This window comes from Phoca vitulina, unplaced genomic scaffold (genome assembly GCF_004348235.1).
Source record: "Phoca vitulina isolate PV1807 unplaced genomic scaffold, GSC_HSeal_1.0 scaffold71, whole genome shotgun sequence".
In the NCBI taxonomy this organism is placed as follows: domain Eukaryota; kingdom Metazoa; phylum Chordata; class Mammalia; order Carnivora; family Phocidae; genus Phoca; species Phoca vitulina.
Window position 1 is genome coordinate 12438635 of NW_022589774.1, and position 22089 is coordinate 12460723.

General features: G+C 36.6%; 1 protein-coding gene across 1 annotated transcript in view; it reads left to right on the top strand.

Annotated features, from left to right (window-relative positions):
* HMCN1 (hemicentin 1) overlaps nucleotides 1-22089 on the top strand; it is a 487946-nt gene that overhangs the window by 235102 nt on the left and 230755 nt on the right. Inside the window, exons 12-14 of the mRNA XM_032393157.1 lie at nucleotides 13296-13437; nucleotides 14624-14751; nucleotides 17387-17500. Of these exons, the coding sequence (XP_032249048.1) occupies nucleotides 13296-13437; nucleotides 14624-14751; nucleotides 17387-17500 (384 nt within the window). The remainder of the gene's footprint in view (nucleotides 1-13295; nucleotides 13438-14623; nucleotides 14752-17386; nucleotides 17501-22089) is intronic.

Genomic DNA, 22089 nt, shown 5'->3' on the forward strand with positions numbered 1-22089 from the left:
CTCAGCATTGTGTCTAACGATGATTTAGAGAAATCACTGCTCGATTTTAATTCCCTACCCCTCCCTTACTCCTTCCTTCTCTGGTGCTTTATAGAGTAGACCAGGTAGATCACAACAGTTTGGTGAATCCTTTGACCTAAGTTCTGGTAGAGTAGCTGCTAAGGAGTAGTCTAGAGGAGAGAGAGGAAATAAATAGGCTCCAAAACAAGCACACAGAGAAAATATGAGATGACTAGATAATAAGTTCCATGAAGGCAAGACCCAACTTTCTTCAGTTTTGTTTCTTTACTGCCTGACACAATATTTAGCACGTAGTATTGCATACATGCCTGTCTGTGGGAAGTTTGAATGACAAATAGAGTATTTAGGCAGGGCAACTTTGGCCAAGTCTGAAAAATACTTATGTAATAGCACATACTAAGAAATTATTTGATTTATTTTTTTAAAAGATTTTATTTATTTATTTAACAGAGAGAGAGACACAGTGAGAGAGGGAATACAACCAGGGGGAGTGGGAGAGGGAGCAGGCTTCTCACGGAGCAGGGAGCCCCGGAATTATTTAAATTCCCCTGAACATTGATTAATGTTTGAGTTATTATTTTATAAGTTAATTATCCAATTAAAAAATAAGTTCTGTTTCAACAGATTAGATTTTTAATACAAGGAAAACGTAGTAACTTGCTATTTTTTAGGTGTGAGGAAAGGGCTATGATATTTGACTATTATGAATAAAAGTTGAATTAGCTCTTAGTCCTTACTGCTTCATCTGCAGAAAGGTTTAGCTTAGGAGCATTTGGTTGAGAGTGCAGAACTGATGGATAATCACTATGATGCTGGAATCTTCATTTATGCTGCATCCTACAGCACTATCTATGTAATACTACTTAGCCACAGGTATACTTTTCCCCATAATAATGAAACAAATACTGTAACACATGAAATGCCTTGACTAAACAGGTCTACCAAGGGTCCGGGCTGGTGTCTTGTTTGTTCATTTGTTTATACTTTTATTCATTCATTCACGTATTCGCCAAAACTTTAAGTGTCAGATATTGTGCTCCTTGCTGAGGATATGAATGAGGATAAAACAGCATCCTTCCCTCAATAAGTTTATAATATCAGAAAGGAAATAAGTAGATTAAATGAATAAATATTTATAACACAGAGTGGTAAGAACTTCACCAGGGTACTATACCCAGGAGCTTTTAATTCTGTGTCAGTGATGAGCAGATGTTGAGGAGGATTTCACACAGGAGATGGTGCCTTTTTTCCCCCCAAGTCAAATAAGAATGGCCTTCCTCTCTTATTTGGAAATTCTGTGATTTTGGAAAATTGTTATAAAGAGCCCAGTAAAGATAATGCTAGTCATCATTTAATTGAAGATTTTCTAAGTAAGAAAGAATAAGATTTTTAAAATTCTGTCATTCTTATCAATCTTATTTACTGTCTTAATCTGTTTTGGCTAATCACCCAAAGAAGCTCCTGAATTCATGAATTTTTGTTATTGTTATGGAAAGAAAAAATAAATATTGTATGGAAACAATGTTAATGTATAAATAATTTTATACTAGGAATTACTTCAAATGGATATCAAGGCAGCAAACATTTGCTACATATTCTTACATCTTATATTGGGAAAATAAAAATTATAAATTTTTAGGAAATCTTCATGCATATTTGCCAGTAGTATTTTCTCGCTAAAATAGAATTTAACCTAAATTTATCATTGTCTATCTCTGACATTATTGCAGTTCTTTTATTAACTGAATTTCCTAAGCATATTGGTTTGTAGGTGTGGGATTTTTTACAGATCCAGCATATAACTCTCAAAATTTAGTCCTTGCCTGTGTGTTTTATTGCCAGTGCACCACCTACTGGTAAATCAATGAATAAATGACCTCTCAGATTTAACAGACCTTCTGTCTAGTCCAGCACTGTCTAGTAGAAATTTCTACAATGATAGAAGTGTTGTATATCAGTGCGGTTCCATGTGTATGTGGCACTTGAGCGCTTGAAATATGGCTAATGCTCCTAAAGGAACTTGTTCTGAAATTTGATCTAGTTTTAGGCAATTTAAATAGACATGTGGAGGGGTGCCTGGGTGGCTCAGTTGGTTAAGTGTCCAACTCTTGATTTTGGCTTAGATCATGATCTCAGGGTCATGTGGAGCCTGCTTCAGATTCTCTCTCTCCCTTGCTCTCTGCCCCTCCCCCTCCCTCTCTAAAAAAAAATAAAGTAAAAATAAAAATAAATAGACATATGGCTCGTGGCTACCCTATTGGACAGCACAACTCTAGTCTTTTCCAGAGAAAAAAGAAAAGCAGAAATATCAAGAGCAGAAGTCTTAGGAAACTTATTGCTGATGCCATGTAGATTAACCACTGTCATAATTCATTGGGATTATTGCCATTCAGTAATAATTCTGCTTTGGAAAAGTTGTAGCCATTTCTTCATATTTCCACTGATGAGATCTCATTTGGAAATATGCATTTGATTCCAAATCTTTGGGATTTCAGTGGTCTGTGCCTCTTTCTCCAGGCAGTTGATCTCTGTTTTTGTTGTTTTTGTTTGGTTGATTGGTTGACTTTTAGTTTTCATCCTTTGCTCTTTGGAAGGAATCCCTGGCCATTTTTATGTGAGCTTTCTAGTAGGCCTGGAAAAGCTTTAAAAATGTTAAAATGTATTCCGTTAACATTTCCACTCATTGAAAATTAAGGAAAAGTTAAATGAGCAAACACATCTGTCTATTGTAAATCATTCTTAGTGAAATTCTGTTAATCTCTTTGTGCAAGCCTCATGTTTAACAGTTGGTTACCACCGGAACTAGCTGGGGTCACCTCCCTAATCGGAAACGGAAGTAATGCATTTTCAAACAATGTCAGTATGTTTTAAATACACTGATTGAGCTAAATCACTAGGTACACATCTTTTGGGATAGGACATGGCTACTAATTACAATTCTCAGCAGGCTCAATGATAGTCATTATGTAACTTTTTGAAGTTAGCTTTTTCTACAGTAAACACAGATATTTAGAAGAGTCGGAGATCCTGTAAAATATGTTTTACAGTCTGTACAATTCAATAGAAATTAGGTTTGGTAATTAAAGACTAATTATTTCCCAGTTTCTCATGTAGCATTGCTTGATGTCAGATCATTCAATATATTATCCACAATGACAAAAAAAAGTATTGGGAACAGTTGTAAACCTGTTCTGTTTTCAAAAATATGAATCAATTAAGTGGTTGGGCTGAATGTAGGTTTTTAACTGTCCCCAAAAGAAGGATATTTACTTAGATTTTATTGTAAGAACTGAAGTAAAAAAAAGAAACTTAATACTAAAAACTCCTTACTGGAATATCTTCTCATCAGGGTCTTAGTTCCTCATTACACGAAATTATCACTAGGAACATTTAGACGCTTGGGAATCTTCCATCACAGGGATCAATTGACAGCCCTGAAATACTTTTTTTTCCCCAAAATGTAATTCAATGCCTTTTTAAACAACAATTGGCAATTGGTTGCTCCACTAGGTAACTTTTGGACACATACCCTTTTGGGGGAGGCTAAGAAAAGCTTCTAAAACTTTTTAACCCTATTTCTTTTGGACACTGAAAGTTACCGAGCTAAAAATGCTTTCTTGCCTGCGTCTGTTAATCTAATTGCTTTCTGGGGGTAGTGAAAGCACTAGACCAGGAGTCATGGTACTTGGGATCTATTTTAAGGAATCATGCCTGACCTCTTTCTCTCTTTCACTCTTTGCGCTCCTTCCCCCAGACCACACAAACACAGTGTACCCGTTTTTAAAATTGAATTTCAAATGCCCTTTTTATTTATGGACATATTGAGACACATTTTCTATGGGAGGATGCTAGAATCAGTGGATGCTTGGGAATGCTGATTGGGATCAGTGTGAATGAGCTAATGTGCAATTTAGAGTTCAGATGGAATTATCCTAGGTATAGTGATATGTTTAGGCCTATGTACCTCCCACTTTCCCTATGGTTAGTTCAGTCTTCCCTGTTTCTTAAATCGCTCCCTCTCTTATTTCCAATGGTAACACCCTCACCCATCTCAAATGTCACATGCTTAAACTATTAAAATCCTCATTTTGTGGACTTCCTTCCTTTCAGTTTTGTTCCCTCACTTTAATCCATAGTATAACCAGGCAAACTTTCCCTAAATATTGCTTTAAATGTCCATGCATTCAGAACCTTTGTGTTGTTTCCTAATTACCCCAGGATAAAATTTACAAACATCAGCCCTCCACAAACTGACTCCTCCATAATACTTTTAACACTTTATCTTCAGCCTTTATCCCTCATAAAACACTGTAGGGTGCAAAAGAAATGTTTCCTTTCAATATATGGATACTATTTAAGGGAATCAGATATTCATATGTCTTTTCCTTTATTCTTATTTCTTTAATCTGGGTAACTAAATATTTGAACTTGTTATTAAGGATTCATCTCTAATTATGAATTGAAAGTAGAGGAACTTTCAGATTTATTATTTCCTGCCATAAAATATTACTGATGCTGCCAGATTTTATATGTCAGAGCAGTATCAGGCAGATAATTTTTAGAGTCTGTGTATGAGTTTTGAATTTTCTTGGTATTGAATTTCTCAAAAGGATGGATAGGTACTACTCTTGTCTCATCTTCAGTCTCCAGAACTGATTTTCTGGTGGCCACTGACTGTTTCCTCTGCCAGGCTCCACATCTATTATACTTTCAGTGGATTCCTGTTTTCTACTGCTTTGGCTCAAGCCTCTGCTCCGTTACTTCCCTATTTCCATGGTTCGCCCGATTCCACTTCCCATTGCTTGAGTCACAGAGGCATCCCAACTACTTTCAAATTATATCATTCTCATTCTGGTTCTATGACCTAGCTCACAGAGCTGTTTTGACTTTGATGTTTCCTATCTAAATCCTACCTGTGATGTGAATTTCCTCTCATAAACCACCTTCTTTCTCCCATCCAAGTACTAATGAGGCCTGAGCCTACTTAGCTTCCGAGATCAGATGAGATCAGGTATGTTCAGGGTGATCTAGGCATAGACTAAATCACCTTTCTGAATATTGGTTGGTCTCTTTGTTCTGGTTTCTGTAGAACTTTTTTTTTTTTTTTTATGCCACGCAGTTTTGCACTTAATCACCATCAACTCCATGTGTCTAGTTTTTCCCCAGTATTATTACTGAGGTACTTCTTGACTCCCCCTTTTTATCCATAGTGCCTTGCACAAAGGGAAAAACACAATTGCACCCAATAGGTGTTTGTTCCTTAATTGCTAAATGGACCTCAAAGTAATAATAACACTACAGGGAAGATTTGGGTCACTAACCTTATGTTTCATGTTTCCGTATTAACTTCAGTGGCTTATTTGGGTCACATCAACAATTTTATTTATTTATTTTTGAGAGAGAGAGAGAGAGAGCAAGAGTGAACAGGGCGAGAGAGGGGCAAAAGGAGAGGAAGAGAGAGAATCTTAAGCAGGCTCCATGCTCCGCGTTGAGCTGGACGTGGGGCTTGATCCCAGGACCCTGAGATCCTGACCTGAGCCGAGATCAAGAGTTGGATGCTTAACCAACTGAGCCACCCAGATGCCCCAACAATTTTAGATTTCATTATATAAATACTTTCTTTTCCAGTTGTAGCACCTGCCAGCATATTACTGCTTACATTTAAAACCATGTTTTATAACAGTCTGAGAATTATCTTATGAAAAATTTATAGGGTTTTTTTTTTAAGTATTGTTTAGTTAACCCTATTTAAAGATTATATCATGGGTGAGTTTGGCAAAATTTTTTGAAACAGGCTAAAGCAATATATCAATTTTAAGTTGACAGTGGCTGATAAATTTCCAAATTCTTGTACTAGCCAGGCTTAGGAGTAGAGGTTAGGATAAGTGGGGTGATATTTATTACACAGTATGAGTTTAAAGTTTTGTTTAAAACATACTATCTTCCTGTTTATCTGGGGACAAGACACAAATCTATTGATTTTATTAGCTGCTCCTTTATGAGGAGGACTTTTAAAGCTGAAGATGAATATGAATGTCCTGGTTAAATATTTTAGCATATTCCATGTATAACTGAGATTTTCTCTGCAATTTCATGCTGCCACATGGAAATCAAAGGTCCAGACAAGGTTTCCTTTTCTTTGCCATGTTATGTCTGTATGAACATAAGAAGTATTAATTTGTTTTCTGTGGTGTCAGGAAAGGGTGGATGTCTGTCACTAATTAGTTCACGTCACCAGGGAGAGTATTGCAGTAAAAAAGGAAATATTTTTCAAGATGATTGATGAAGTTAAGTCCCTAATGACCAGAATTACTTCACTAAGTATGAAATTGATATTATCATAACCATATGCTCATTGCATCATCACAACTACTTTTTAACAAGTGCCAGGTGACATAGGTATTAGCATGGTTTTTTTTTAATCAGTCAAATGTGGAAAAATTAAATTTATCTATTTTTATTGAAATTTCTGATAAATTTTGAGTATCTAGAAACATCTCAAATTTCAGAAGAATCAAATAAGATATATTTAGTATTATTTATTAGTAGGATGTGTAATCTAAATATGCAAGTATGAGAATTGTGATCAAGTTTCATTTGTAAATGCCTAGATAATACATATATAGCTAATCTGCAAAAATCCTGTGAGTTATCATCCCTATTAAGGTATAGACCAGACATCATCGATTATTTAACTATTTTAAGGCTTATTAAGTGCTTTCTCTGTAAAATGGCAGTGACATTTCATAGAGTTTTTTGTGGGAAAGAAATGATAGGTCTAGAGTTAAATACCTAGCATATATCAGACACTCAATAATTTTACCTACCTTCCTATTTTAAGAACTAACTACCAGAAAGAGATTTAGTCCCTAATTGTACATAATTTGGTTTTGTATACAACACTCTTTGAGTTCTTTGTGGTTATAAAGTATCTGAAAATCTTAGGTACTCAATGAATGTTTGTTATGAGAAAGGATGAAAACACAAATTTGCCCAAGTACTGTAAATATACCAGTGGCGAAAAATATTTTAAATTGTTGCTTAGGTAATTCAAAGCATTACCATTATCTGATTAATTTATTGATAATAATTAAATCATCTTGAAGAGAAAGTCCTTTAGGTCTTTTTGAGAATGTCCTACCAGAGGCATAATAGCAACAAATCAGACCCAGCTGACCACCAACAGGAGATATGCCTGTGAGTATGAAGATGACATTTGCAAGATTTGCAAGAGTTAGGCAAGATTTTATCTTCTGCAGTCTTTGCAGACAGAGCAATGGCTGTTTTCATGGCCACTTAAAATTCATTTTGCCAGCCTTACCATTCATAGTGTGTTAAGACACCTAAATTTTAAAGTAGCGTTTATTTTTTATTTTTAGTATCATAATCTATATGTAACTCTTTAAATCATTGGTGAGAAATTATAAAAACTCACATATTTTGCTTTTGTTATGATTAAAATATAAAGAATGAATTAATGCCTTAATACTAATGGAGTGCCATGTTTCCATTGCTTTGGCTAATGAAAAGCAACTTGTTATTTATGATTATGATGATGGTTGATGATGGTGGTGGTGATGATAATGGTGATGATGGTGATAATAATGGTGATGGGTCGTGGTGGTAAAATGAGATTAAAAACCAACTAAGAATGGATTACTTCTCCCCAAATCCTAAAATTTGACTCTAGACTTTGATGGAGTTGAACTAAGGTTTTTAAACTTGTTCTTGCTCCATTAAAACCACTTTATCAAAACTTTTTTCTAGGAAATTAAAAATTCTAACCCTTGAGATAATTATAGTGAGGTCTATTGCATCCTTATTTAACCTAATCAAGTGAAGCCCGAATCATTCTGACCATCTTTATTCAACTGTTATTTGGCAGAAATCTAATTTTGCTTCCATATTTGTTCATGTCCTTTCTGATTTTCTTATTGTCAGCGGAAATACTCTTTCCAGAACAATGGTAAATTTCTCACCTTCTGTGAGATGATGTCATCCCATCTGTGTGTATGCACACAGACTGATTTCATGACCCTGAGCAGCACCCTATATCCAGGCTTTTTTTGAGAAATGACCTCTTAGCTCTCTGCATTCTGGTTAGAGTAACTGCCATTTATTTTTACATTGGTACATAAACTACAGAGCCTACCAGTGGAATTCTTGCTGGGCAAGATGCCAGGCCAATTCTGTCAGACTTCATTGGAAAGCACCATGTTTAGACAAAAATCCCAAGAACTACTGAATCTTTGCAGCAATCCTGGGTTAAAATGAGCTAGACATAAGAAACATTTTATTTTCAGAAAGTGGGACTGAATAAATGTGGGTTTTCAATAAATTCCAAAGAGAAAAAGTGTTCCTTTTTTCCTCATCCCCTAAAGATTATCTGCACCACTCCCACAGCATTTGTAGTCCTCTGGCATTTCAGAATTGATGGACTCCAGATGCAATCACAATTTGAACTGTTGGCCATGGCCAGTCTGCCCTTGACCCCCTGCATTTCTGTAGCCCTATGTTCACCAAGAAGAATCCATGGAATAATGAAACTATCAACCAAGTCCACAGGCAGGAAAAACCCTTTAAACATTAACTTCAAAGACAATCATAATTTGAAAAACACAATGTAAACAGGAAAAAAGGGGAGGTGATCGTTAAGCTGCTAGCAATTAGGCATTAATTAGTTTTGTTCAGTTGTTTAGCTGCCCAGTCCAGCAGTACCACTTGTATCTCCTTCAAATATATCAGGATTCCTCAGACTAATTTTTCTTAGTGAAATTAAGCCACAATTTGGAGACTAACATAGTAAAGATATATCATAAATATATACAGATCTAACTAAGTGAATTTCTGGATTTCATTTATATTAAAAACCCAGTTAGATGGAAAGTTGACACTATGTCTGTTTGGCTCATCATTGTATCCCTACAGGTTAGCACTGAGCCTGGAACATCATAATTGTGCAAGAACCACATTATTAAATTTATTTATTTTTGTTAATACTTGTAACATCTATTTCAAACACTGTGAAAGTGAATTTATTTTCATTTATCTTTTTGAGTGGGGAATATTTACACTAAGAAAATTATTTCTTTGATAGTACTTTCTTTGAAGATTAATACTTACTCTGTAGTGATCTAGATGTAAAATGTGGAATTGATAAGACCAGATATATCAACATTCCAGTTATCCCAGGGAATTTTTGTATCCTTTTTGACAATAACTTCCTGATTTAATATTTCATTTTCAAAAGTCTATTTTTTTACCATAGAAGTGGAATGCATGCAATAGGAACTTTGAATAATTGATATTTCCCATTAAGTTCTGTGAATCCATGGGCTGAGACAAATGATCAATATAGCAAGACCTTGAGCGGTGCCAGGATAAAAATTCTTAGAGCCAAGTTACAGTTTAGGAATGAACTGTATTCCATCAACAGTTTTAAGTGTCCATTGTTAAAAGTCACTGTATAAAATATAAGGGATGTTAAGTACTGTAGGAAGTAATGGAATACAGAATAATATGAAAGACCTTGTTTTTACCTCAACAAATTTATAATCTAAGAAAGAAAGAAAGAAAGAAAGAAAGAAAGAAAGAAAGAAAGAAAGAAAGAAAAAACTGAAAAGAAAAGAAAAGAAAAGAAAGAGCAGTTCAAACAAAGCAGGCAGCAGTCAGGACAAGTTGTGGCTCCAAACCTGTGTTCACTATATAGAAAGACTCAAAAGGCCCTATCTATAGACTTTTCTGGAAAACAGGTTTATACCAGAGTTCCAGCTTAGCAGACAGAAGCCAGTGGTCAGTTGGTGGGAGCAAAATAGGAAGGGGTTACCTGGTAACCAGTGGAGCACAGAAACATGACATTAGGATCAAATTCATTTTACTCTCAAAGAGGAGTTACTTCCCCTGCTTTAAAATTTCTTTGGATCCAAAGAAAACCAAAGTTGGTGGCATCACAATTCCAGACTTCAAGCTCTGTTACAAAGCTGTCATCATCCAGACAGTATGGTACTGGCACAAAAACAGATACATAGACCAATGGAACAGAATAGAGAACCCCAAGATGGACCCTCAACTCCATGGTCAACTAGTCTTTGACAAAGCGGGAAAGAATATCCAATGGAAAAAGACAGTCTCTTCAACAAACGGTGTTGGGAAAATTGGACAGCCACATGCAGAAGAATGAAGCCAGACCATCTTCTTACACCATACACAAAAATAGTCTCAAAATGGTTGAAAGGCCTAAATGTGAGACAGGAATCCATCAAAATCCTAGAGGAGAACACAGGCAGCAACCTCTGTGATCTCGGCTGCAGCAACTTCTTGCTAGACATGTCTCCAAAGGCAAGGGTAACAAAGGCAAAAATGAACTATTGGGACTTCATCAAGATAAAAAGCTTTTGCACAGCAAAGGAAACAGTTGACAAAATCAAAAGACAGCTGACAGAATGGGAGAAGATATTTGCAAATGTCTTATCAGATAAAGGGTTAGTATCCAAAATCTATAAAGAACTTATCAAACTCAACACCCAAAGAACAAATAATCAAATCAAGAAATGGGCAGAAGACACGAACAGACATTTCTCCAAAGAAGACATCCAAATGGCCAACAGACACATGAAAAAATGCTCCATATCACTTGGCATCAGGGAAATACAAATCAAAACCACAATGAGATACCACCTCACACCAGTCAGAATGGCTAAAATTAGCACATCAAGAAACAACAGATGTTGGCAAGGATGTGGAGAAAGGGGAACCCTCCTAAACTGTTGGTGGGAATGCAAGCTGGTACAGCCACTCTGGAAAACAGTATGGAGGTTCCTCAAAAAGTTGAAAATAGAGCTACCCTATGACCCAGCAATTGCACTACTAGGTATTTACCCCAAAGATACAAATGTAGTGATCCGAAGACCTGCACCCCAACATTAATAGCAGCAATGTCCACAATAGCCAAACTATAGAAAGAACCCAGATGTCCATAGATGGGTGGATAAAGAAGATGTTGTATGTATGTGTATATACATATATATATACACACACACACACACTGGAATATTACTTAGATAAAGTAGATGGATAAAGAAAATGTGATACACACACACACACACACACACACACACACACACACACACAATGGAATATTACTCAGTCATCAAAAAATGAAATCTTGCCATTTGCAGTGAGGTGGATAGAACTAGAGAGTATGATGCTAAGCGAAATAAGTCAATCAGAGAAAGACAATTATCATATGATATCACTCATGTGGAATTTAAGAAACAAAACAGAGGAGCATAGGGGAAGGGAAGGAAAAATAAAACAAGATGATATCAGAGAGAGAGACAAACCATAAGAGACTCTTAATCATAGGAAATAAATTGAGGGTTGCTGGAGGGGATTGGGGTAGGGGGGAAGAGGTAACTGGGTGATAGACATTAAGGAGGGCACAGGATATAATGAGCACTGGGTGTTATATAAGACTAATGAATCACTGAACTCTACCTCTGAAACTAATAATACATGATATGTAATTAATTGAATTTAAATTAAAAATAAATAAAAATAAAATGCTAAAAAAATAAATAAATCAAATTCCTTTGGTTCCTTCCCTGTACGAATTGGGTTAGATCCCTGATAAAGGTCATCTAAAGAGCTCTTTCTGGGCCAGAGTCCAGGGAGGGGGCTTGAGGCCAGCACAGTTGGGTCTACCAGGGTGCTTCTGCAGGTATGTGGTCCCAGTGCTGCCCTGGCCATGGAGCTCTTGCCGTGATTGACCACCATGCTGCTGCTCATACGGCTGAGCTGCATGGCCAAGTTCTAAGCCAATATCACCTTGTACTGAGTGCTCTGTTTCACGTTCTCCACTAAGACCTATTGCAGTAACACACTCAGATGGTGGAGAACATGAATATCGTCAGTTGGTTTGTCCAGTTCTTCAAGTACATATAGGCCCTTCATGCTGAGACAGAGGGCCACCAGAACCTGGAAGTGAACCATCCTTGTGTCATCATTTCTAACCACCAGAGTGTCCTGAACATGATGGGCCTCTTGGAGGCCCTCTACAAGTGCTGTGTGTGGATCACCAAGCAGGAGTTCTCTTCGTGGGGCCTGTAGACCTGATCATGTGTCTCGGGGACATCTTTATCAACTGGCAGTGCTCCAGGACAAACTGTGACTGTGATGTCTGACATGGGCCAGCACATGGTCAACGAGAACCTCAAAATGTGGATCTACCCTGAGGATTTGCAGAAGGACAATTCGGACCTGCTACCTTTCAAGAAAGATGCTTTTACCTCGCAATTCAGGTCTAGGTGCCCACCATTTCTGTGGTGTACCCCACCTTCTTCTCTTTCTATGACCCCAAAAGGGAGTTCTTCCTCTCAGGAACATTCCAGGTGGAGATGGTGGATGCCATCCCCACCAGTGGCCTCACAATGACTGATGTCCCCAGGCTATGAGGACCACCTTCTTCCACATGTCCAAGACACTCCAGGAGAATGGAGTTACTGCAAGGCCAGTCTTGTAACCAAGGCCATGGGGCAGAGCAGGACTGTGGGGCTGGATGGCTGGGAGGCAGGACCTGGCTAGAGAATGGACAGAGGAAACCCCTTCCCCCATTCCCCTGCCCCAGCTGCCAAATATCACTGTGTCTTGCTCCTGTAGCTCCCCTGGCTTTCATTCAGCCCCTCCTGGCACTGGCCTCAGATCCAGTCCCCTGATGTCCCCCAGAGGAGAGTTAGCCAGACCCTTCCCAAGCCCTGAGGGCAGGGCCTCATCCACTCTCATGCATCCAGGTTCTGGAAGTAGGAGTAGGCCTGGGGCTCAGATGGTCTGACAGAGCTGGTCTGAGCTGCAAGGTATCAGGGTAAATGGCCAGAAGTAAGGCCCTCCACCCTGAACCTGCAGGGTAGAGGCAGGCTCCTGGGTCCTGGCCACAGCATGCATCAGGCTCTCAGGGAAAAGAGGGGCTCTGGAGGGACCAAGACTCCCAGTCTTGTGCAGCCTGGGCCATAGGGAACAGGGGAGCAGAGTCTGCAACTCCTGTCAGCTTTGGGGAAGAAATCTCCCGAGCCCTACTGCAACTTGGTTGTTTTTATAAATGAATTCTTGGAAGTACAAAATAAAATAAAATAATAATAAAATAAATAAAATAAAATAAAATAAAATAAAATAAAATAAAATAATGGTGTGGTGAGAAGCCTACAAATCTGCTAACACAGAAAGCTCCTAACATCAAGGTAAGTTGCCGCTTCACTATATATGTTTCTTTCTATTTGCAGAACCACCCAAAGTCACTGTGATGCCCAAGAATCAGTCATTCACAGGAGGATATGAGGTCTCCATCAGGTGTTCTGCAACAGGTTATCCCAAACCAAAGATCACCTGGACCATTAATGATATGTTTATCATGGGTTCACACAGGTACTGGGTTTGTATCATGTTCTTTGTTTTTACTGAGTGAAGTGTTGATGAAAAACCAATCAAAAGTTGGACAAAACTAATGTGACTAAATCCCTAAGGTTAAGGGAGCTTTGACCAAAATCCACAGCTTTAGATTTTCTAAATAGGCCAGGAAATGGCCATAAAATAATAAATGATGAATTGACAGAGTTTGATGTTCTTCAGTCTTGCATTTAATAGCTGGGCCTAAGAGCTTCACAATACTTGGTGTCGCAAACATGACACCATAACACTTGGTTTACCTTGAATAATTGAAATGAGGATAGTAAACTTTCTGTGGGGTAATGTGTAGTTTTCATGAATCTATTAAAAATATGGTCCTGGGATTTAACAGGAGAGAGAAGAGGCAAAGGACAGAACAGTAGCTCTAATTAAAATGTGTGCAGACATTTCTTTGCAATTCCTATTCACTTTTGCCGTACTAGATTGAGATGTATTTTATCTGCTGGATGACTTCAAAAGACAGTGAATCCTCTCATGCGCAAAGAGTGTAATGAACATGTGGAACACAAACAAGGAAGTTTCCAGCTATTGAACTTCCAATGCTCTGGGTTTTGAGGAGGATGAGGGCTTAGGGCCAGATTCTATTCCTAGACTCACCACTGACTTTCTGCGTGACAGGAGGTATCGCCGTCTCTCAGGTTTGCATTTGGTGGAACTTTTAGCATAACAATTCACACAGAGTGTGATTGCCTGGTTGCAAATTCCACTTCTTCCATTTACTAACTGCCTTTGGGCAAGTTACATAATTCCTTTGCTCATCCACACAACAGAGATGATAATAGTATCTAACTCATTGGGTTGTTATGAGTATTTAAAATATTATGTAAAATTTCTGGAGCAGTCCTTGGCACAGAGCAAGTACTGGATACATGGGATCTATTATTACTACTACTACTATTACTATTATTATTACTACTACTACTATTACTATTACTACTACTACTACTACTACTACTATTACTATTATTACTACTGCTACTACTACTACCATTACTACATTTCTGTTTATAAAATGACAACATTAATAATTTCTACAGTCAGCACCAAAAATATGTCTAAGATATTTGAAGATATTTGTAAGGAAGATCCTATAGTTTCTTCATACTATTATTGGGGTATTTTCAATTTTTCTTTTCATCCCTAGGTATAGGATGACCTCAGAAGGTACCTTAATTATCAAAAATGCAGTTCCCAAAGATGCAGGGATCTATGGTTGCCTGGCAAGTAATTCAGCTGGAATGGACAAACAGACTTCTACCCTCAGATACATTGGCAAGTATAATCAGTTTAAAAGGCAGTGGAGGGGGGTGGGAGGATGGGTTAGCCTGGTGATGGGTATTGAGGAGGGCACGTTCTGCATGGAGCACTGGGTGTTATGCACAAACAATGAATCATGGAACACTATATCTAAAACTAATGATGTAATGTATGGGGATTAACATAACAATAAAAAAATTTTTAAAAAAAGTATAAAAAAAAAAGGCAGTGGAAATAGGATGAGTATCATATCAAGCAATTTAAAAGTACTTTTCTGAAAATTAATATTAGGAATGAGTTTTACCCAGTCTTATAATTTATTATTCATTTCACACATTGATTAAAGGAAATACTGTAACTAATTTAAGTTAAAAGTTCAGGGAGTAGATAGCTTCATTAGTCAACAAAACTCCAGGAGGCTTACAGATTGTGGTAGAGTCCCAGATGGTCCACAGAGTTCTGTCCTTCCGTGTTTTTTCTGTTGTTTGCAATATTTTGCTTACATATTAGTAAATTCTATATCCTTTCTAGTTTACCTCAACTTCCATTTTATATTTTTCACTTATATTCAAAACTTTATAATATTTCTATTATGATTAAATGTTTATAACATTTCTGTCATTTATCCTACCTACATATTATTTTCACTTTTCATCTTTAGTTTTTCACCTCCAAACATAAACATTTATTGAAGATGCATTTCATGATAATCATTCTATAATATTCCATAACATAATGATTATAATAGATTCTAAAATAGGATTGTAATCTATTTTAATATAATATATTCCATATATTCCAATATAATAGAATATTTCTTTTAATTTGTTTTTTTTTTAAACAAATAAAGGACAAGGGCATTACATGCTCAATGTGTTTGTAAATTGTGAATAATTAATGGCTAATGATCCACCCTGCCATTCATGGTAAGGTAGTGAAACTGGAAGTGGAAGAGAGGAAGAAAGCTAAAATAAAAATTGAGAATTGTAGTTGGTGTGTACATATGAGGGAGGTAGCAAAAGTGTCATAAATATTGACTCTGAAAGCCTGGAAAGAAATGGTCTCATTGACAGAAATGAAGGCACATGGTGAGTAAGTTTGGAAGATTGGAGAGGAAATAGGCAGTGGGAATGCAGAAAGGGGGGTGGAAAGAGATTCTGAATTGTGAAATGAATTTTGTTTCATTCACAAGCCAAAATAGTTGACCCACTTATTTACCTTATTAATCACCCAGAGTATCTAAAAATACTAAAGTGTGGAATATAAAATAAAAAATGTATGTTATGAAGTCCTTACTTTTTGAGAACTTGTGTAATGGGAGTGGCTATACATAAAGAAATGTAAGACAGCAGACAGACAAGTACTACAGTGAGGGTTGGCAGAGAGGAAGATTAATTCTGACTGGGGAATTTGTAAAGATTTCTCAAAGGAGACAGGATTTAAACTCAGTCTGGAGGAATGAGTGGGATTCAAAGAACTAGGGCAAAGGGCATTTCAGGCTTTTGCAAAAGCAGGAAGATAGGAGAGAGTAGGGGCTGTTTTGGACTACCAGCATAGCTTCGTACCTTGTGATAGGAAAGGAAACGTTATGGAGGATAAGTTAAAAAAGAAAGCTCTGCACCAGTTTATGATTTTTGAAAGCCAAACTAGAGAATCATGAAATAAAATCACCAGAGCTTTTCTAGCAGAGGATTAACATGATCTTTGAGAAGTTAACTCTTAGCTTTGTTTAAAACTACCTCAATTAAAATTAGAAAGTCCTAACATGCCCAGTTCAGAGAAAAATGTATGTATGAGTGAATGAAAGCATTAAGCAAGGGAGGAAAGAAACTTAGAGAATGTTTGTATTTAGCATCAAAGGGAAAAAGGGAATGGAGACTCTACTTTTTATAGATGAAACTTTTAGCCTTAGACTGCAACTCTCTCTGTAGTTAACCATGAATATCCTTAAAATCATGCAGAAAATGTTACAACAAATTAACCTGTAATTACATTATCCTCAAGTCTTAATCTAGCCAAATTAGTCTTACCATCATAGCTCTTTTGATATTTTTATTACTATCAGTCTTCTCTCTGTTCCTTTATATTACTTGTTATTTCTATAAGATGTGTTCAGATTTCTAAGATTTTTCTTTCTTTCTTTTTTTTTTTTTTAAAGATTTTATTTATTTATTTGAGAGAGAGAGAATGAGAGACAGAGAGCATGAGAGGGAGGAGGGTCAGAGGGAGAAGCAGACTCCCTGCAGAGCAGGGAGCCCGATGTGGGACTCGATCCAGGGACTCCAGGATCATGACCTGAGCCGAAGGCAGTTGCTTAACCAACTGAGCCACCCAGGCGCCCAGATTTTTCTTTCTTTATATATCTTTTTTTATAAGGACCTTTCTGTTTCTATCCTAAATTTTTGACTCTTTTATCAGAATTATTTTTGCCTAATATATATATATTTGACCTTAATAAATGATCTTCTCATCACACACATCCATGTACACTTGCATTAGAAGAGTCTCTTTCTGTTTATAAACATTGAAATAGCTACAAGCACGTAAACACTAGTGGATTTTGTTAAACTGGTTCATTTAGTGTAATTATAAACAAGGTGCATTTCGCATTGGGCCAGACATTAACCATTTGCTTGTTTGTTTTTTTCAGAAGCCCCAAAGTTGATCGTAGTTCAGAGTGAGCTCTTGGTTGCTCTTGGAGATACAACAGTTATGGAATGTAAAACCTCTGGTATTCCTCCGCCTCAAGTTAAATGGTTCAAAGGTACATTTCTTAAGTATGTTCATGTCTGGTTCACTTAGTTTTGTTTTCTCTTTTAAAACGATGATTTGTTAAAATTTTGTTTTGATGTGTGACTTAGCAGCCCCATAAAATGTGTTTATGATCTCACTAGAGACAATAGTTCAAAATTCTGAACTCTAAATTTCAGGATTTGACATCTGGTGTGGATTATAGGACCATGAAAATCAAAGCAGGAAAAGTTCGCCTTTGCTAATCCAGCTGAACATTCTCTTTGTTAGTTTAGGATTGTTTCCTGTAGAAAATGGTCCAAGAATACGCTGTTAATGTTTAAGATGACTTTCCTGATTTCGGTTCATTTTTCTTAGAGATAATGGCTGTCACTATTAGAAAGTTTTCTAGATTCTCAAGGACACTTTGTACAAAGTCCTCAAAAAAGACATCACATTCAAACTTACAGGTAAATGAAAGACAAATGTGTTGTGTGGTTGGCTTCATCGCACATGGTAGATGCTTTTATCAAGCGTGGAAATTGTCTGCTTGCATTTGTAACATAAAGATTACACCTTTGTGATTCTATAATAAAATAACAGTAATTACTGTGCTGTTTGTCTTAGTGAAAATACACTTGGGTCCTGGTCCAGGCTCAGATGCTGACAGTAGATATCTGTGTAAAACATCCCGCTTCTGTTTCTGTCTCAGTTCTTCCAATCTATGAGCAAGAAAAATTCCCGCAAACACTCTAAAAGGGAGGTTGCTAGGATTATTGAGATGCTGTTTGCAAAATACTTTTTAATCTTCAGATGAAAAATGCTAAACAGTACAAAGAACTATTGTTATGATTCTGTTTGTTAAATCACAGACATCCCCATAGCAACGGGTTGATGTCATAATCACAAAATTATGAATTCACCTCGGGTTCAAACTCTTGGGGAACATGAGGTGAAAAAGAAAGGCTTTATGTAGAAAACAAACACTTTTAAATAATACAAATCAAAAACAGGAAAACTAGGAGATAATGCCATTTTCATGGTTTTCCATGTTAAATGATTTTGAGTCTTCATGTTTTCTGTGATAAGAAAAGCATTTCTAGATTTGCTTCTTAATTAGGTTTATTTCAGGTAACATACACTAATTTTACTTATTTAAAATACTTAAATCTTTGAATTACAAATGAAATAATCAATGTCAAACTCACATCATAAATAAATCCAGAAAAAATGTGTTTTAGAAGCAGTATTTCTCTTTTTTAAAAGTCAGTAGTTTATGTTAAAAATAAAAATTAAAAAAAGTAATATAACCTGCTGACTTCTCTGCCCATAGATAGCAGAGTCACACAGAAAGTCTTTCATTTTTAAAATTGAGGCTACTTTTCTGAATTAAATGTAGTCTTCATGTTAGCCTGGGTCTCATAAATGGCTTGGAAGGTAAGGAGGAGTTAGGGAGCCATGTAGCCATCATATGGAAGATTCTAGAATTGACTACCTGTTAGTTCTCTCAAACATAGATGTTGGGGTTCAACAGACCCAGTAAATAATATCCCATTTCTCTGTCCAAGTTATGAAGCCACAGAGCTAGAATGTGGGCATTAAACACCGGCAGACCATATTGGAGGACATGCTCCAATGTTCATCAACAATATGCAGAGCAGTCATAAACCCCACAATCAGGCCAACCTACTGCCCTACCTATCCCAGGCAAGCAATTTATTGCATATGCAGAGTCTGGATCATCAAGAACAGAACTAGAGGATAATCTCTTCTACATGCAGATTGGCTCCAGAAAGAAAGGGGGAGGAGGCAGCTGGTTTTTCCTTTACACCTCTGCTAGGGATGAGACAATAGGAAGGTTACGAAAATTCTACCTATGGAAACCAAGGGGTAAAGAAGAGACCTCACCTTAACCAGAAGGGTAACTTTTTCCTCATACCCTTTTTTTTGACAATTCTGATTGAATGAAGTAGGTGGTGATTGATTGATTGATTGATTGATTGTAAGAACACATGGAATCTATCTTCTTAACAAATGTTTAAGGGTGCCTGGGTGGCTCAGTTGGTTGGGCGGCTGCCTTCGGCTCGGGTCATGATCCTGGAGTCCCTGGATTGAGTCCCGCATCGGGCTCCCTGCTCGGCGGGGGGTCTGCTTCTCCCTCTGACCGTCCCCCCCTCATGTGCTTTCTCTCTCTCTCATTCTCTCTCTCTCTCAAATAAATAAAATCTTAAAAAAAATGTTTAAGTGTACAATACAGTATTGTTAACTGTAGGCACTTTGTTGCACAGCAGATCTCTAGAACTTACCTTGTGCAATTTAAACAACAGTTCCTCATTTCCTTTGCTCCAAACCCCAGGCAACCACTATCCATTAATAAATTGTATTCCGTTCAGACCATCAGAGAAAAGGAATTCCATAAGTACAAATACCCATCAAAATTTTGGATTTTTCATTTTTAGAAATAAGCAACATACAGTGGGTTCAAAAAAGAATCGGGGACACTATTAAAATGTTGCATAAAGGATATTTCTGGTAAAATAAATTGGATTTTTAAATTTAGATTGGTGTTTCTTAAAGTGTAGTCAGGAATCCCTGGGGGTTCTTCATAATTCTTTTCAGGGAATCCAGATCAAAATTATTTTCCTAATTATACCAAGATACTATTTGTCTTTATCACATTCATTGTCTCATGGGTATATAGTGGAGTTTTTGGAGGCTACATAATGCGGAAGCAAAGATGAGCACTCAGCTGTCTTCTATTAAGCTAGACATTCTAGAAATTTGCAAAAATGTGAAACGCCACTCTTCTCACTAAATTTCTCTTGTTTTTGGAAATATAATTATTTCCTCATAAAATATGTTCATTATGTTAAAATATTATGAGTTTGTTATAAAATAAATGCATACATTTAAAATTTTTTCAGTTTCATTTCTAAAATGCTAAATACAAATAAATATAGTTCATATGAACAAAACCTCATTAAAGTCCCCAGTAATTTCTAAAAGTATAAAAGGGTCTTGAGACAAACATTTTTGAGAACCACTAATTACCATCAGCTATTTGAAAGGATCTCATGCCAGGGATAATGATCTCTCTGTTTGTTCATCTTACATCCACAGAGACCAGAATTGAATTTAAACTACAGCATAAAGAGAACCCTCTTCAGTGGTAATGATGTTAAATTCTAGCATAGATTGTCAGGAAAGTTTGTATATTTTACTATTTATACCATTCTTTTAATCTTATCTAATATTAAAAATAATTAATCCCTATTTCACTTCCATCTCAAAATTCTATATTTCTCTATGGTTTCTAAATAATTTGGTGACTAATTTTTCAGTCAAAATGAAGAAAGGAGAGATTATCAAAATGTGTTCAGAATGCAAACTTGACTAAACCAGTGTTTTCCAATTTATATTTTGTTTCATTGCTGCTATTCTTTAAACATTTTTATTTTGATAAAAGCTACTAGCTAAAAGGTTTTGATTTTATCCTCTTGTGTCCTTTGACATACACAAAAGAAATAGGAGAGAAGTAAATTCCAAAATTCTAAATGCATTTTAGTCCAAACATTCTAATACTTGATGAACAGCTAGGTCACATCGCATTCTCCCTTAGTGGGAGGAAAGTTTATGTCAACATCATCTGCTTTTATTTATGAAAATTTCCCAGAGGCACATAGACACAGCTTTGGTTGTTTCTCTTATTCTCACTTGGTATGTAGTAGCAAGCTTAAAAGGATGATTTGGGTTTTAAATATTGGAATACTGAAAAATACTTTATTTTTGGCACTGACGGTTGCTAATGTAATTTTTTTTGTTTTCAAATTTATGGCTCCTTTGACCCCTTCTGCTCCCAAAATTATAAAAACAAAAAGAGAATTGTCTGTTTGTTGCCCTGAGTCTGTTGATTGGTGATTTTTATAGTATACTAGAGAATTACTAGTTCTGGAGTTTTCTCTCTCTCTTTTTTTTTGTGTTAGAAGCTAAGAGAATTACTACTGTGGTCTTCAGGGCACATGGCTAGGCTAGTATGTGACATTTTGGAGAGCAGTTTTTTAAGACTTGACATCTGGGCATGCTATGAACCCCTTAGAGCAATGGCCTTCAAACTTCCAGGAAGATTTTAGGACCCCCACAAAAAGTTCAATATTACCCTTTAACAAAAACAAAAAGCTATGGACACCAAATATTAAACATCCAGTACTGGGTATTTTTTTTATGAAATTGGCCATCATGGTTAATTTCATTCTTAAGAGAGGTGTCACCCTGAAGGAGGAGAAACATAAGGAGAGACTAACTGCTTAACTTACAGATTAGTTGAGGCATTGCCTGCCTTCAGAAAGAAATGGTTCCCAGGAGATTTGAGGTGCTGCGGGGACACACAGCATACACAGGTAACTCAGACACTAATTTTTCTGGTGTCATTCTAGCCTCACACTGAGGTCAAACTCAGTGCATGGTTTCATCCTCCACCCATTTATTCCCTACCTGCCTCTTCCAGAAACTCATAACTCAACTTAAAGAACTTGGACGAATAATACAGATTTAGTAAAGGTATCCTGAGAGATTGATACAAAACACTTCTCTCTGGCCATTGTCAAGAAATTTCTTGTCCATTTT